Genomic DNA, 16,141 nt, shown 5'->3' on the forward strand with positions numbered 1-16,141 from the left:
GCCAACTTAAAAATGGAAAGCGTAATGCTGGCGGTCAACAAAAGAGGTTTAAAGGCTGTCTCAAGGCAAAGGTCCAGAGCCGAGGGCCTTCTGGCGCTTCCCTCACTGCAAGAAGCCAAGTTACAGGGAACCAGGCAGAGGGCCTTCTCGGTAGTGGCACCCGCCCTGTGGAATACCCTCCCACCAGATGTCAAAGAGAAAAAAAACTACCAGACTTTTAGAAGACCTCTGAAGGCAGCCCTCTGTAGGGAAGCTTTTAATGTTTAACAGACCACTGTATTTTAATAATTTGTTGGAAGCCGCCTAGAGTGGCTGGGGAAACCCAGACAGATGGGCGGGATATAAATAATAAATTATATTATTATGATAATTATAAATCTAAAAAAATGTAATATAAACACCGACCACTGGGAAACACTGGCCTGTGAGTGCTCCAGTTGGAGAACAGCCTTTACCAAAGTTGTCATGGGTTTTGAAGACACTCGAACTCAGGACGCAAAGGAGAAACACGCTAAGAAGGCGGCACACTTGGCAAATCCACACCGTGGTCAACTCTGGCCTGAAAACCAATGTCCCCACTGTGGAAGGACGTGTGGATCCAGGATTGGCCTCCACAGTCACTTAAGGACTCATTGTTAAAACCGTGTTTATGGAAGACAATCTTAATCAGCAACGAGTGATCGCTAAAGAAGACGTGGAGATGCCAGGAATTGAACCTGAGACCATATGCAAGAAAGTCGATGCTTCACCACTGAGCTGTGGCCCTTCTCCCAAGGGCCCAGAGGGAAAGGGAGAGAGGAGGGGTGCATCAATAGGAGTATAGCATCTAGATCAAGGGAAGTAATAGTGCCACTGTATTCTGCTCTGGTCAGACCTCACCTGGAGTACTGTGTCCAGTTCTGGGCACCACAGTTCAAGAAGGACACTGACAAACTGGAACGTGTCCAGAGGAGGGCAACCAAAATGGTCAAAGGCCTGCAAACGATGCCTTATGAGGAACGGCTAAGGGAGCTGGGCATGTTTAGCCTGGAGAAGAGGAGGTTAAGGGGTGATATGATAGGCATGTTCAAATATATAAAAGGATGTCACATAGAGGAGGGAGAAAGGTTGTTTTCTGCTGCTCCAGAGAAGCGGACACGGAGCAATGGATCCAAACTACAAGAAAGAAGATTCCACCTAAACATTAGGAAGAACTTCCTGACAGTAAGAGCTGTTCGACAGTGGAATTTGCTGCCAAGGAGTGTGGTGGAGTCTCCTTCTTTGGAGGTCTTTAAGCAGAGGCTTGACAACCATATGTCAGGAGTGCTCTGATGGTGTTTCCTGCTTGGCAGGGGGTTGGACTCGATGGCCCTTGTGGTCTCTTCCAACTCTAGGATTCTATGATTCCAGGAGGGCTGCATTTGAAGTGAAGGCCTGAGGTTCTCTATGCCTCGCCTAAGCATTGGCGGTGAAACAGGCCGCTGAGGAATAATAATAATAATAATAATAATAATAATTTATTATTTATACCCCGCCCATCTGACTGGGTTTCCCCAGCCACTCTGGGCGGCTTCCAACAAAACACTAAAATACAATAACCTATTAAACATTAAAAGCTTCTCTAAACAGGGCTGCCTTCAGAGGTCTTCTAAAAGTTTGGTAGTTATCTTTCTCTTTGACGTCTGCTGGGAGGGCGTTCCACAGGGCGGGCGCCACCACCGAGAAGGCCCTCTGCCTGGTTCCCTGTAACTTGGCTTCTCGCAGGGAGGGAACTGCCAGAAGGCCCTCAGTGCTGGACCTTAGTGTCCGGGCTGAAGCATGGGGATGGAGATGCTCCTTCAGGTATACTGGACCGAGGCCATTTAGGGCTTTCAAGGTCAGCACCAACACTTTGAATTGTGCTCAGAAACGTCCTGGGAGCCAATGAAGGTCTTTCAGGACCGGTGTTATGTGGTCTCGGCGGCCACTCCCAGTCACCAGTCTAGCTGCCACATTCTGGATTAGTTGCAGTTTCCGCGTCACCTTCAAAGGTAGCCCCACGTAGAGCGCATTGCAGTAGTCCAAGTGGGAGATAACCAGAGCATGCACCACTCTGGCGAGACACAGGAGAAGCAAAAGAAATCTAGAGATGGACCTGAGTTTGGCTGGAATCAGGCCTTGATCCCTTTAGGGAGGTATTCTTATATGCAACGGCCACAGCTCGGACTTTGGTGGCAAAGGGATGGAAGGAACAAGAAGCCCCCACAATAACAAACTGGCATTACAAGCTACAAGAATTTGCTGAAATGGCACAATCAACAAATACCCTGAGAGGCAATTCAAAACAAAGATTTATGGAAAAGTGGGATAGATATAAAACATATGCTCAAAAATATATAAAGGTTCGCTATCTATGCTAGCATTTGATTGACGTTTGAGTGAGACTGAGTTGAGAAATAAGACTAAGAGCACATATTGATATAGGAATGTATTTGATAATGTGTAAAGAAATATACAATAATAAGAGTACATTCATTTGTAAAAAAGGAATATACAACGGGAAAGTCTAGTATGTTGGTATGTATATGATTTTGGGGGGGAATTGTTTTTGTTTTTTCTCTTTGTTCTTTTTTTGGTTTCATTTTCTTTCTAGGTATATAAAATTTGTATATAATTTTTGTATACATGTTGGAAATTATAGTAAGTCCCTTAATGTAATATGACAACGTTTACCGATGTAATATAAGAACGTTAACAAATAAATAAAATGCAAATTAAAAAAAGAAAAAGGAATCAGGCCTTGATCCGCAGCCATCAGCTCTGCAGTAACATCTCCGCCTGGAAAGGTCAAATCTGGGGGGGACGCGAGGGGAAACAGCCGCACACTCACTGCTTGCTGCAGGTGCGAAACACTCGCCGTATCTCCACCGACTGCTTGGCCAGGTCCCCGCTGTCCAGGCGGACGCCAATGACTCGGTAGCCCAACTCGTTCAGCGCCAGGGCGACGGCACAGAAGTTCGGGATGCCGCTCCTGTGGGCAGGGAAGGGGTTGCAAGAAACCGTAAGGCAGATGGAAGATTGGCAGATCCTAATGGTAGAATATCTGCAGCTAGCAAAAGCGACAGGAAGCATAAGAGGCCAACCAAAACAAAAAGTCTACAGTGGTACCTCGGGTTAAGTACTTAATTCATTCTGGAGGTCCATTCTTAACCTGAAACTGTTCTTAACCTGAAGCACCACTTTAGCTAATGGGGCCTCCTGCTGCTGCGCCGCAAAAACACGATTTCTGTTCTTATCCTAAAGCAAAGTTCTTAACCTGAAGCATTATTTCTGGGTTAGCCGAGTGTGTAACCTGAAGTGTATGTAACCCGAGGTACCACTGTATAAGGATTGGGGAATTTTTAAAGAATATTTAGAAAACTATGGAATAAAAAGGAAACATCCTGGCAGAATTAGACTGATCCCTGTATTGTATAAATATAAGTTCGTAGGGAGCTGGACCATAAAGAAGGCTGATCGCCAAAGAATTGATGCTTTTGAATTATGGTGCTGGAGGAGACTCTTGAGAGTCCCATGGACTGCAAGAAGATCAAACCTCTCCATTCCGAAGGGGACGACAGAGGACAAGATGGTTGGACAGTGTTCTCGAAGCTACCAGCATGAGTTTGACCAAACTGTGGGAGGCAGTGGAAGACAGAAGTACCTGGCGTGCTCTGGTCCAGGGGGTCACGGAGAGCTGGACATGACTAAACGACTAAACAACAACAACAAAGCAAAGCCCAATGTAACCTCAGATCGTAAGCACTTGGCCTCAGAACAGTGCGGTACAGTGGTTAGAGTGCCAGATCTGAGAAGAGACCAGGGTTCGAATCCGCACCCGGCTACAAAGCTCACTGTGTGTGGCTTTGGGGCTCAGTGCCTGCCTCTGAGCCTAACCTACCTCATAGGGTTGTTGTAAGGATAAAATGAGGGAGGCAAGAGACCTTGGAGAATCAAGGTGGGGTGTGAATGCAGTAAAGAATAACGCATTTAAGTTTGGAGCGCAGCGCTTACTTCATCACGCAGAAGGTGTCCAAAAGACCCTGGAAGTTTTGTGGGAAGGTGATGGCGTAGGAGACGAAGGCAGCCAGCTCCCCACGGTTCACCGTCTCCAGCGGCGTTTGGAGCAGTTGGCAAACCCGACTCAGCCATGTCTCCACTAAGGACAGAAAATCCACAGGCTCCTTTCCATGTCGTGGGATCAGGGTCTGCATAGAGGAACAGAGGAGCTATCAGAATCCAGGCCTGGTCGCCATCTTGGGATTCTGGACTGACCACCCAGCGATCTCATTGGTGCATTTATTCCGTAAAACTTACGCACCACTCGATTGTTTTTAAAAAAGCAAAAACCCCAGGTTTACGAAGAGGAGCAAACGGTAGATTGAGAAGCAAAAGCAGGAGAAGCAACTCTTTCGAGAAGATAAAATCAACAATAAGGAAAGGCTAAAAAGATGAGTTGAGAAACAAGACCAAGGGTACATATTAATATAGGAATGTATTAGACAAAATGTAAACAAATATATATTAATAAGAGTACATTCAACTGTAAAAAAGGAATATACGAGATAGACAGGAAGTCCAAAGTGTTGGTACAGATATGACTTCGGAATAGTTTTTGTCCTTGTTTTTCCCCCCCTCTTCCTTTTTTGTTATCTTTAGATATATAAACTTTGTACATAAATTTTGTATACATGTTGAAAATTATATGATAATAAGCGTTGTATTGTAATGTGATATTCTTACCAATGTAACATAAGAATGTTAATAAATAAATAAAATTGCAAAAAAAAAAGGAAAGGCTAAAATGAAAACATTCTACATGCTTCTGCAACCTATCCCATTCCTCCCCCCCAAATACTAACCCGTGGGTTCACCTCAGCCAGCGAGGTGAAGGACAAGATGTAAGAATGCGCTACAGTTCCCCGCACTGGAATCCCATAGAGCTTCCCGGCCAGGACGTTGCTGGTAAAATCGAACCCTGGAAGAGAAGGGACTCGTGTCAGGTTTGGGGGGGGGGGTTGCATGGTTCCCAGGACCCATTTCCACCAGGCCTTCAGCAGGAACCAAATCGGAAGTGAGCCTCCATGGGTAAGCATGGCTATCATGCGTGTGGGGGACTCCCTGGTCCTGAATGGGGTCACTGTGCTCCTGAAGACCAGGTGCACAGCGTGGGAGTCATTTTGGACTCACAGCTGTCCATGGAGGCGCAGGTCAATTCTGTGTCCAGGGTGGCTGTCTACCAGCTCCATCTGGTACGCAGGATGAGACCCTCCCTGTCCGCAGACTGTCTCACCAGAGTGGTGCATGCTCTGGTTATCTCCCGCTTGGACTACTGCAATGCGCTCGACGTGGGGCTACCTTTGAAGGTGACCCGGAAACTACAACTAATCCAGAATGCGGCAGCTAGACTGGTGACTGGTGAGCGGCCGCCAATACCTACGAGAAGTGAGGTTACAGGGAACCAGGCAGAGGGCCTTCTCGGTAGTGGCGCCCTCCCTGTGGAACGCCCTCCCAGCAGATGTCAAGGAAATAAAAAACTACCAAACTTTTAGAAGACCTCTGAAAGCAGCCCTGTTTGGGGAAACTTTTAACGTTTAACAGACCACTGTATTTTAATACTTTGTTGGAAGCCGCCCAGAGAGGCTGGGGAAACTCTGCCAGATGGACGGGGTATAAATAATTAATTATTATTATTATTATTATTATTACTATTATTATTATTATTACTACTACTACTAGTACTACTACTACTATCTCTCTCTTAGCTGAAATCACAAAAGTTGACTGCGATCGCAGTGTACTGTTTTCACCCATGATAGGAGAAAATAGGAAGGATGCATTTGGGAAGGAAAAGTCTTCTTCATAAGAGGTGCAGCTGCCGAGTCTTGAGGTATGGCTTGAAGGCTTTGGGGTTTGGGCCTCCTTTTTCAGGGTTGCGTATTTAATACAGAAATATAAAATTTTGAGAATATATCTGCAAAAAGTCAGCAAGATGCACAAAACAAAGGAAAAACAAAAAAACCCTAATTGTGACCGTAACTGTGAATGAGTGCTGTTATTTTCAGGGTTTAAAGGGGGAAGGATTAAAATCTCAGGAAGAGCAGCTAAAACTAAGGGGACCAGGCTGTTTTCTGCTCAGCTCAAGGGCTTCTGCAATGAACCCTGCCCCGAATCCATCAGACCCCATAACCAAACCCAGCCAGCCTGCCCCTTCCTGCTGCAGGTCTCCACCTCAAATCTCCAAGCATCACTCCTTCCATTACAGTAGAGATGGAGACCCTGCGGCCTTTCTGACATTTCTGGACTACAAATCCCATCATCCTTGACCACTGGCCACCTAAGTTGCAGCTGATGGGAGCTGGAGTCCAGCAACACCCAGAAGTCCCCAGGTGTTTCCCAAACCTCGCTTACGAGCTCTTTGGATCCTCGCGATGTCGGTATGGGCAGAGACCAAACCCCAAAAGGAAGTCTCTGGTGACAGCAGCAAGGGCAAGGCAGGTGGTGCCGCCTAGTGGCCAGCGAAGGGCAAGTCACGAGTCAGAACCTACCCCCAACGTATGAATACTTGGATGCAGAGAGGCCCCCGTCCGGTCCCTGCGCACGACGCAGCCCCATCTCCATGAGTTTCTTGTCCGGGCCTGCTATGAGCCGGAATCGGGCAGCATTCGTAGCGACGAGGCTGCAAGGAGGAAAATTCAGGTTGAATATTAACCGATCCTTTTATTGCCTTCCAACACAGCGGAGGGTTTCCTTAATGCACTGCTGGGATTTTTACTGGAACAATTCCTTCTTTGCTCTTGGATGGAAGTGCACATTAGAAAGAGCGTCTGCAGTGGTTCTCAACCTGCGGGCCCCCAGATGTTGTTGGACTACAACTCCCATCATCCCTGAACTCTGGCCTTGCTAGCTAGGGGTGATGGGAGTTGTAGTTCAACATCATCTGGGGTCCCACAGGTTGAGAAAGGCTGGGCTAGAGAGCAGGACTCCCCAACGTGGTGCTCTCCTGGATGCCAGCCGGAACACGACCCCCATCATCCCTGACCCTCTGGCCCCACTGGCTGGGAGTGATGGGTACTGGAGTCCAATAACATCTGCATGGCTGAGGGACACCAGGTGAAAGGGGGAAAACCTCCAAGAGGGAAAGCATGGCTGGGCTGTGTGTTCGATCCAGAAAAACTGTTTTCCTAAAGTTCAGATGGACAAATGTTTGAATGCGCCCTCCCTGTTCTCCACACAGTCCCACAAAATCCTCTATGCATCTCTAGATAGACATTTGCGTCCAATTATGACATCTCCGGGGACGCGGGTGGTGCTGTGGGTTAAACCACAGAGCCTAGGACTTGCCGATCAGAAGGTCGGCGGTTCAAATCCCCGCGACGGGGTGAGCTCCCGTTCCTCGGTCCCTGCTCCTGCCAACCTAGCAGTTTGAAAGCACTTCAAAGTGCAAGTAGATAAATAGGTACCACTCCGGCGGGAAGGTAAACGGCATTTCTGGTTCGCCAGAAGCGGCTTAGTCATGCTGGCCACATAACTGGGAAGCTGTACGCCGGCTCCCTCGGCTAATAAAGCGAGATGAGGGCTGCAACCCCAGAGTCGACCATGACTGGACCTGATGGTCAGGGGTCCCTTTACCTTTATGACATCTCCAGTCCTTTGGAAAATGTGCTGCCCCCCAGGCCTAATGGAAGCCTGCTTCACCGGTTGCAAACCCCCCCACAGAATTCACAACAGTGCTGCAAACACAGCAATTTTTTAAATGTGCAGAAGCATCGAGCGTTGCCTCCTCTGCTCCAAAGGGCTCCTTTGTCTTCCGCTTGCGGGAAGCGACTTCCGTGTAGGAATCTGGCAACCTGCCAAGCGGCCTCTAGGAGAATTTCCCTGCCACCCTATACCCCCAAGTCCAGAGTCCACAGGGGCAATGTGCACCAATTATAGTCTCAGCACGACAGATCTGTCAGGAGTTCGGCCTACACTCAAGTAGGGCCTTAGCAGAGACACATGCCCGACTGGCATGTTCCCTTCCTCCTGGTCAATCGTTCGGGAGCTTCAAAAGCTTTCTTCTGCCCGAACATCACAGCGACCGATGCCAACCGACATCAGAACACTTAGGGATCTGCAGAGTTTGCGCATCACGCCTGACAGACCTCAGCAACTCAGCATTTTGGCTAATCTACTTTATTTACATATAAACACACACGGAGCACTGCAACATGGCTGCCTCTCTCTCTAGCATCAGACAGCAAAGAGAAAAAGAATAAAGGACAATAGTCCCACTTCATGGAACACAGTAACACAAACATCCTGTCTCCGTCACTTCCCACTCTGTGGAGTCAAAACATACACCGTCACATGAAAGACAACAATCCCGTGACTGCAATCACGGAGCAGGAATTCTAACATGATCCTGCCGTCAATGTTAACCAAAACACAGAGGCCAAAAGAAAAGCGGTCCTCCGGCCTCTCGCTCACATCCTCACCTGGCGTAGTTCACCAAACACAGCAAGGTGGTCTCTAGAAGCTGTATCACCAGCAAGGGACCCTTCACCTGCAGCACCGGCACCTGCAGGAAGGAATTCAGAAACACACCTGTACCACAGACTCCTTTGCAACCAATCAGGACCTGTCATTTTTTGCTAGGGTTTTAGAGCACTCCATGCATCACCCCCTACAGGCCTGTGTCTTCTGCATCTGAAGGCTCCTTCAGGTGAAGTTTTAAAAGGAAGCACCTTTTGTTAAAAGTACTTAGGTTACAAAGGGCAGAAATGCATACCGTATTTTTCGCTCCATAAGACACACTTTTTCCCTCCTAAAAAGTAAGGGGAAATTGTGTGTGCATCTTATGGAGCGAATGCAGGCAGGAGGCAGGCGGGGAAAGCCCCCAAGAGCCACACACACGCTCCACGCGGCTCTTGGGGGCTTTTCCCCGAGGAGAGAGAAGGGACGGACTGGATTTTAGAGGGGGAATGCAAGAAAAAAAAATTTTTTTAAGGGAGCGCTGAGCAGAGCCCAGGATGCATACAAGCTCTGCTCAGACCTCCCTTTAAAGAATATTTTCTTCCTTACATTTCCCCTCTAAAAACTAGGTGCGCCTTATGGTCAGGTGCGTCTTATGGTGCGAAAAACATGGTGCTTTCCCTCCCCCCCCCCAACTTTGCAGCAAAAAATATTTGTTGTTGTTGAGTCGTTTAGTCGTGTCCGACTCTTCATGACCCCCTGGACCAGAGCAGGCCAGGCACTCCTGTCTTCCACTGCCTCCCGCAGTTTGGTCAGACTCATGCTGGTAGCTTTGAGAACAAAAAATATTAATTGATATATAATCCCTCATAAGCTCAAAGAAAGCCAGAATGCTTAGAGTGTCAGACTAGGACCTTGGAGACAAATCCAGCTATGAAGCTCACCTTGGAGTCAATCACTGCCTCTCAGACTAGCCTACCTCACAGGCTTGTTGTGAGGAGTAAATGGGAGGTGGGGGAGAATCTTGAAGGAAAAGGTGGCAAATAAATGTAAGAAATAATAATAATATAGCTAGGCAATTTGCAACGTTATAAAAATATATTTTAAAAACCACTACTATTTAAAGCAACACAAATCAATTAGAAAAGATGTTCTGAAATACGAATGCAAATAAGAACATTTAGCACGTGGATTACTATAACCACCACAAGCTGACTAAAATAGACAAATTCAGCAAAGACGATTGGTCCCACCCACCAGATGTGCAAACATGCATTTCCTATCAGGTCTGAAGATGCCTTTGTGTGTTTGTGTGCGCGATGCGAGAGGTTCTCAATGTACGGCCCCAAACGCCTTTGTCCGATCAGCATCTCGCAGGCAGAAACTACTCCTTGGAAACACCTACCCGGGAGAAGACAACGGATCCCTCTGGAGCGGAGGAGACGGAAACTTCGGACGCGTCCACCGTGCGCAGGTAATCAAAGAAAGCTTTCTCCGTAGTAGCAGGAAGGACAGATTCGAGATACTCGATGTCTGGAAAGGAAGGATGCACACCAAGAAACAGTGAGCGACAGGGGAAGTTTCCAAGGGACAGTTTGAAGGAAAAGGCACGATGCCCAGAAAAGCTGAAAGCGTTTTTAAAAAACCAAAACTAAGCACCCTTTCGGCTTTCCCAGCTGCTATTTTCTTTAAAATGGTATTAGCAGAAGCAGATTTTTATATTGAGCATCACGAAATCAGTCTTTAAGGCAGCAACTCTATGCAACAGAAGCTGGAGAAAACTCACGCCAGATTCAAACCCTGATCAGGAGCAAGGAGCTGGTCCAAGCCTATCAGAGGGGTGAAAAACCTGAGCCTTTAAAATAAGAGATCCACTGACGCTACTTTTTTCTCCAGGTAGCATTTGACTGAGCTGAACAGAGTTAGGACCTCCTTGCCCAATCCTGTCACACCTCCAGAAACCTGCACAGTCGTACCTTGGTTTTCAAACAGCCTAGTTCTCAAGGGTTTTGGCTCCCAAATGCCGCAAACCTGGAAGTGACTGCTTCGGTTTGCGAACTATTTTTGGAAGGCGAACGTCCATCAGGGCTTCCGATTGGAGCTTCCGACAGCCAATCAGAAGCCGCGCTTTGGTTTCCGAACGTTTTGGAAGTCGAATGGACTTCCAGAATGGATTCTGCTCAATTTCCAAGGTACGAATGTATATAAATTGCTAGCTTTTCAATGGGCAAAGGTGTTCCTATCTCTTAGGCATGTGGGTGTTGATATGGTTGAGTTTTTAGAGGTGATGGTTTTGGTGTTTGCCTTTTGGTTGGGAAGGAAAGGCTCCAGTGTTTCTCTTTTTGAATTGACTGTTGTGGAGGAACACTTTTAGCTGATTTGTACATCGTATTTTTGCATTATGGACCTCTTGCTAATTCTCTTCCGAGATTCTGTTACAGCAAAGAGCAGCAAAGTGAACAAGCACATATACATGGGGCAAGTGTTCTGGAAGTCCTTCTTGACCTGTTTGGAAAAGCATTATAGTGAAATGAAATCGCAGGCAGCATTAGAGATGGGAGCAGAGGGAGAAAAATGATGAATTGTATTAGAGAGATTTCTGTAATAGATAAGAGTCTGATATATGAACCTGGAGGTGTGGGTCAGAAGTCAGTTTACAAAGCAAAGTTGCTATTGTTATTAGTTTTCAATTACAATGATCCAATAATAGCCTCATTATAACAATGCCAGATTATAATACAATTACTAATGCCAATCATTCAGAGGCCAAATTATAAAATTTAGCTGGGCCCCCACGTGCTAGTATTGATGGTTTGATGATTTACTTTATTGCTGCATTCCAAAATCTTATTACGTAATTTCAATTATAACAATCCCTTATACAGCAGCTGCAATATTAACAACTCCCATTCGTACTGACACATTAAATGATCTCAGCAATGTAATGATTTGATTTGAAGTCAAATTGTGAAATTTTAGAAATTTAATAAAAAATTTTAATACCTAAAATCATGGGGACGCGTGCTCTCAGACGCACAAAAAAACCACAATAACACACACACCCTAAATACTTTCAGAAGGTCTCCGTTTACCAGGCCTTCATTGTTTTTTTTTAATCTGTTCTGTTTGCAAAACTCAGCCTCATTATTTCTACTCATCCTTGGCCCTGGGCTTTGTTAACAACGTCCAGTCAACAACAGCCCAAACCACAAAGGGAAGAAACTCGTGCTGGGATGTGATGCAAACGGCAGAAGGACAAATCCCAGCTGAATCACAATGTGAAGCTGCGAGCAGTGATGAAGATTCGGGGGAATCAGGGCAGGCAGAAGAAAGCACTGCTTGCAGCACAGAGTTAAACTGCGGAACTCCCTGCCACAGGAGGCAGGGAGGGCCAGCAACCTACCGTATTTTTCGCTCCATAAGACACACTTTTTTCCTCCTAAAAAGTAAGGGGAAATGTATGTGGCTCCATTTCTGGCCCTGCCCCCTTGCCCAGGCCTCCATTGTTGAAAGTTCTGCAGACTGTTTGCTTCCCCAGCAACGTGTGACTGGCTGATTAGATTATCTGTCTGGAAGCTGTAGAAACGGCTCCCTTTCCTTTCCTAAAGAAGCTGCAGAACTTTTTCCTTTTGCAAAGTAATGAAGGAATGGGTTTCTGTGTAGTAAGTTTAAAACTGACTCAACCCCCCCTTTTGTTCTTTCAAAAGAGAGAACTTTTAAATGCGTAAAACTTGAGCTGTTGAGCAAAAACATAAACAAGCTCTCTCCTTTATCACGCACGGCAAGGGATGGCCTTGGCTCTCTAGGGGAACAAAGAAAACACGTCAGAACTTTATCTTATGTGCTGACCACAAAATACGCGCAAGACCGATGTCTGGGGAAAACGGCAAAAGCGTGTTCCCGGAGATGGTGACCTTGTCCCAGATAAGAGTAGGAAGATGAAGATCCTTTTGTGGTCAGAAGTACAGGAAGGAAGATCCTTTTATGGTTGAGAGTACCAGAGCAGGAACATATGTGATGTCAACCTGCGTACGTAGGCTGATGTGGTTGGGCTCCTATGGGAGGAGTGAGAGGGTGCCTGGAGGATATATATACTGCATGAAATTTCTCATTTCTTTGTACTTGCTGTGGACTCACCACGCAGGGGCCTTCTGCTATCCGGAGAGCAGAGTAAACTCTTTCTTTGAACCAACCTCGGTGTCATTTTGACTTCCTTCCTCCTGTCCCAGAGCAACGCAGACCCAATCGGTGAACTCCAATAAGGCTACAGTAAGCTCAACAACTTTGAGCTGATCCTCAAAAAGGGGGCTTTTCCCCTTTGCAAAAGAAGCTGCACAACTGCGAGCTGATCCCCCCAAAAAACAGGGCTTTCCCCCTTTCCTCCTCTAAAAACTAGGTGCGTCTTATAGTCAGGTGCATCTTATGGGGTGAAAAATACGGTGCATGGCTTTAAAAGAGGACTGGAAAAATTCACGGAGGAGATGGCTATGGATGGCTGCTTAGCCAGGATGGGTACGCTCTACCTCCACATTTGGAGGCAGTGATGCTTCTGAATACCTGTTGCTGGAAACCGCAGGAGGGGAGAGATGCTCGTGAGCTTGGGTACCACTTGCAGGTTTCCTACAGGCCACTGTGAGAACAGGATGCTGGACTAGATGGGCCGCTGACCTGACTCAGCAGGCCCTTCTGATGTTCTTACGAACCAGGAAGACGTCTCCGTGTAACGTGGAGGAGCCACATGGGCATGTATCCCACCTGTCCCTCCCTCTCTTCCTTAGAGGACCCTCGTACCTACGGGACCACCTGTCCCGTGGGTCTGCCCCGCGGAGGACCTTAAGGTCCATAAATAGAAACACCCTAGAGGTCCCGGGCCCTAAGGAAGTCAGATTAGCCTCAACCAGAGGCAGGGCCTTTTCAGCACTGGCCCCGGCCTGGTGGAACGTTCTGTCTCATGAGACCAGGGCCCTGAAGGATCTGATTTCTTTCTGCAGGGCCTGTAAGACAGAGTTGTTCCACCTGGCCTTTGGCTTGGAATCAACTTGATCCCCTTCCCCTCTTTCCTTTTTCCTTCTGTGATGGAACTCCTATTTGGGGACTTCCCTGGCTTTTTTCTGGCCCACATAGGACCAGTCTGGACAGCTGGCCCTGGTGAAGACTTGACGTTTTCACACCCCCCCCCCAAAAAAAGTTTTTGATTTGAGTTCCTACTGAAATAAGGCTGCATTTTAATGTTGTATTTTAATCTTGTTTTTAAGTTGTATTTCAATCAATTGTTTCATACTGGTGTTAGCTGCCCTGAGCCCGGTCTTGGCTGGGGAGGGCGGGGTATAAATAAAATGTAATAACAATAATAACAAGGCCCGCTGGTAGAAAAGTTTGCTGACCCTTGCTCTAGAGCCACAGGATGACAACGGGGACTCCGGCATCAGGCTACAAGGTGTGAACAAGTAGTAGTAGTAGTAGTAGTAGTAATAATAATAATAATAATAATAATAATAATAATTTATGCCCCGCCCATCTGGCTGGGTTTCCCCAGCCACTCTGGGCGGCTTTCAACAAACTATTAAAATACACTAATGCATCAAACACTAAAAGCTTCCCTAAACAGGGCTGCCTTCAGAACAAGAACTTGCCATGACAGAGTCACTGGTGAAACATCATCCGTGCAGGGGGTGCATTGCAGGGGGTTGGACTAGATGACCCCATGGGTCCCTTCCAACTCTAAGATTCTATGATTGAACAACAACAATTTCATTATTTTATTACATATACCCACTCAATCGGTCTGGGTTGCCCCAGCCACTCTGAGTTGTTTGTTTCCCACACACATAAAAACATAATAAAACATCAAATATTAAAAACAAAAATATGAAGAGGTTTGTTTGATGCCTGGCTGGCTGGCTGGCAGGAAGGACCACAAACAAACAGAAAAGATATATAAAGCATATAATAAATGAGTATGGTTGGTTGGGGGAGAAAATCTGTTTAAGATACAGTGGTACCTCGGGTTACATACACTTCAGGTTACAGACTCCGCTAACCCAGAAAGGTTAAGAACTTTGCTTCAGGATGAGAACAGAAATTGAGCTCCGGCGGTGCGGTGGCAGCAGGAGGCCCCATTAGCTAAAATGGTGCTTCAGGTTAAGAACAGTTTCAGGTTAAGAACAGACCTCCAGAACAAATTAAGTTCTTAACCCGAGGTACCATTGTAATACACAGAATATTCTGTTGAACTGATACTGGACTAAGTCTGTAAGCAAAGTCTGAGATACCACTTTCAAAGAGAGATAATTTTCTGGTGTTTTTAGATGAATGGATTATCAGGATTTTAACTCGTTCCACAAGGCTGTGACAGAGACGGAGAATTGGTTAGGTGTCACAGGAGGTAAAGGCGTAATTGTGTACACACACAAACAGCCTTCGCTGCATAGCTGGACTCATTCCTGTCTCCCACGCCCAAATTTCAGTCAAGCACAGCCTCTTCCTGTCTATTCTCCCTTGCCGCCTCCATTCCCAGTTCCAAGTTATGGAAACTTACAGGGAGCAGGTTCTTTCTCCCCTGCTGATCAAAGGTTAGCAGGGAAAGGTGCCAGAAGGCCTCGGGAAACCCAGCGACATCAGGAAATATCTGCAAAGCCCAGGGAAATGCCTTTACACTCTGGCGAAGTAAATGTTTCACTTAGCACATGGTCTGTCGTCTGCCAAATGGGAAAATGTCAGGCCACACTTGAAAAAGAGCTGGAGAGGAAAACGCGGGGGATCAGGGCCACAGAGGTCACATGCTCTGCTTTCACAGTGGGAAGCAGCAATGATTCTGAGTTGCTGGAAACCACAGGAAATGAATTTTACTCTTGTTCTGAAAATCTATTTGCGGGTTTCCCATAACGGCATCTGGTTGGCCACTATGAGAGCAGAATGCTGGACTGGATGGGCCATTGGCCTGATCCTGCAGGATCTTATGTCCTCCCTCCACTTCCACTTCCCCCTCCCCAATTCCTCTGTCATTTTTCTCGAGTCAAATTTTAGATTGTATCTTCCTCAGGGCAGGGACTCCCCATCGTGCACCAGGCACTAAATAAATACCTTCACCTAAAGGTAAAGGGACCCCTGACAGTTAAGTCCAGTCGTGGCCGACTCTGGGGTTGCGGCGCTCATCTCGCTTTTTTGGCCAAAGGAGCCAGCGTACAGCTTCTGGGTCATGTGGCCAGCATGACTAAGCCGCTTCTGGCGAACCAGAGCAGCGCATGGAAACACCATTTACCTTCCTGCCGGAGCGGTACCTATTTATCTACTTGCACTTTGTGCTTTCGAACTGCTAGGTTGGCAGGAGCAGGGACCGAGCAACGGGAGCTCACCCCGTTGTGGGGATTCAAACCACCGACCTTCTGATCGGCAAGTCCTAGGCTCTGTGGTTTAACCCACAGCGCCACCCACGTCCTATGCCCTTTTAAATGTGCTGGTGGGAAGGGTGAGGTGTTGTTGTTTTGCTTTATTGTGCATTCTGAATTCTCTTTTGCATTGTGTTGCAAACTGCCCTGTGAGCTGCGCATGAAGGGCAGTATACGAATTTAATCTATAATGCTAACAATTATGATCGCTATATGCCTAACTTAAGTCCATTTATTCCAACGGGTCTCCTCCAACTCAGTTGGACACGGCCGCCTATTTTTGACGGCTTGCAAGGTCACAG

General features: G+C 46.9%; 1 protein-coding gene across 1 annotated transcript in view; it reads right to left on the reverse strand.

Annotated features, from left to right (window-relative positions):
- The window catches only part of NAPRT (nicotinate phosphoribosyltransferase), a 32,569-nt gene that overhangs the window by 15,092 nt on the left and 1,336 nt on the right, over positions 1 to 16,141 (reverse strand). The window contains exons 2-7 of the mRNA XM_081012682.1: positions 9,857 to 9,984; positions 8,475 to 8,557; positions 6,546 to 6,676; positions 4,860 to 4,975; positions 4,012 to 4,205; positions 2,849 to 2,989 (exon numbers count right to left, since the gene is read on the reverse strand). Coding sequence (XP_080868808.1) covers positions 2,849 to 2,989; positions 4,012 to 4,205; positions 4,860 to 4,975; positions 6,546 to 6,676; positions 8,475 to 8,557; positions 9,857 to 9,984 — 793 coding nt within the window. The remainder of the gene's footprint in view (positions 1 to 2,848; positions 2,990 to 4,011; positions 4,206 to 4,859; positions 4,976 to 6,545; positions 6,677 to 8,474; positions 8,558 to 9,856; positions 9,985 to 16,141) is intronic.

This window comes from Podarcis pityusensis (assembly GCF_964106645.2).
Source record: "Podarcis pityusensis genome assembly, chromosome: 7".
NCBI lineage: Eukaryota > Metazoa > Chordata > Lepidosauria > Squamata > Lacertidae > Podarcis > Podarcis pityusensis.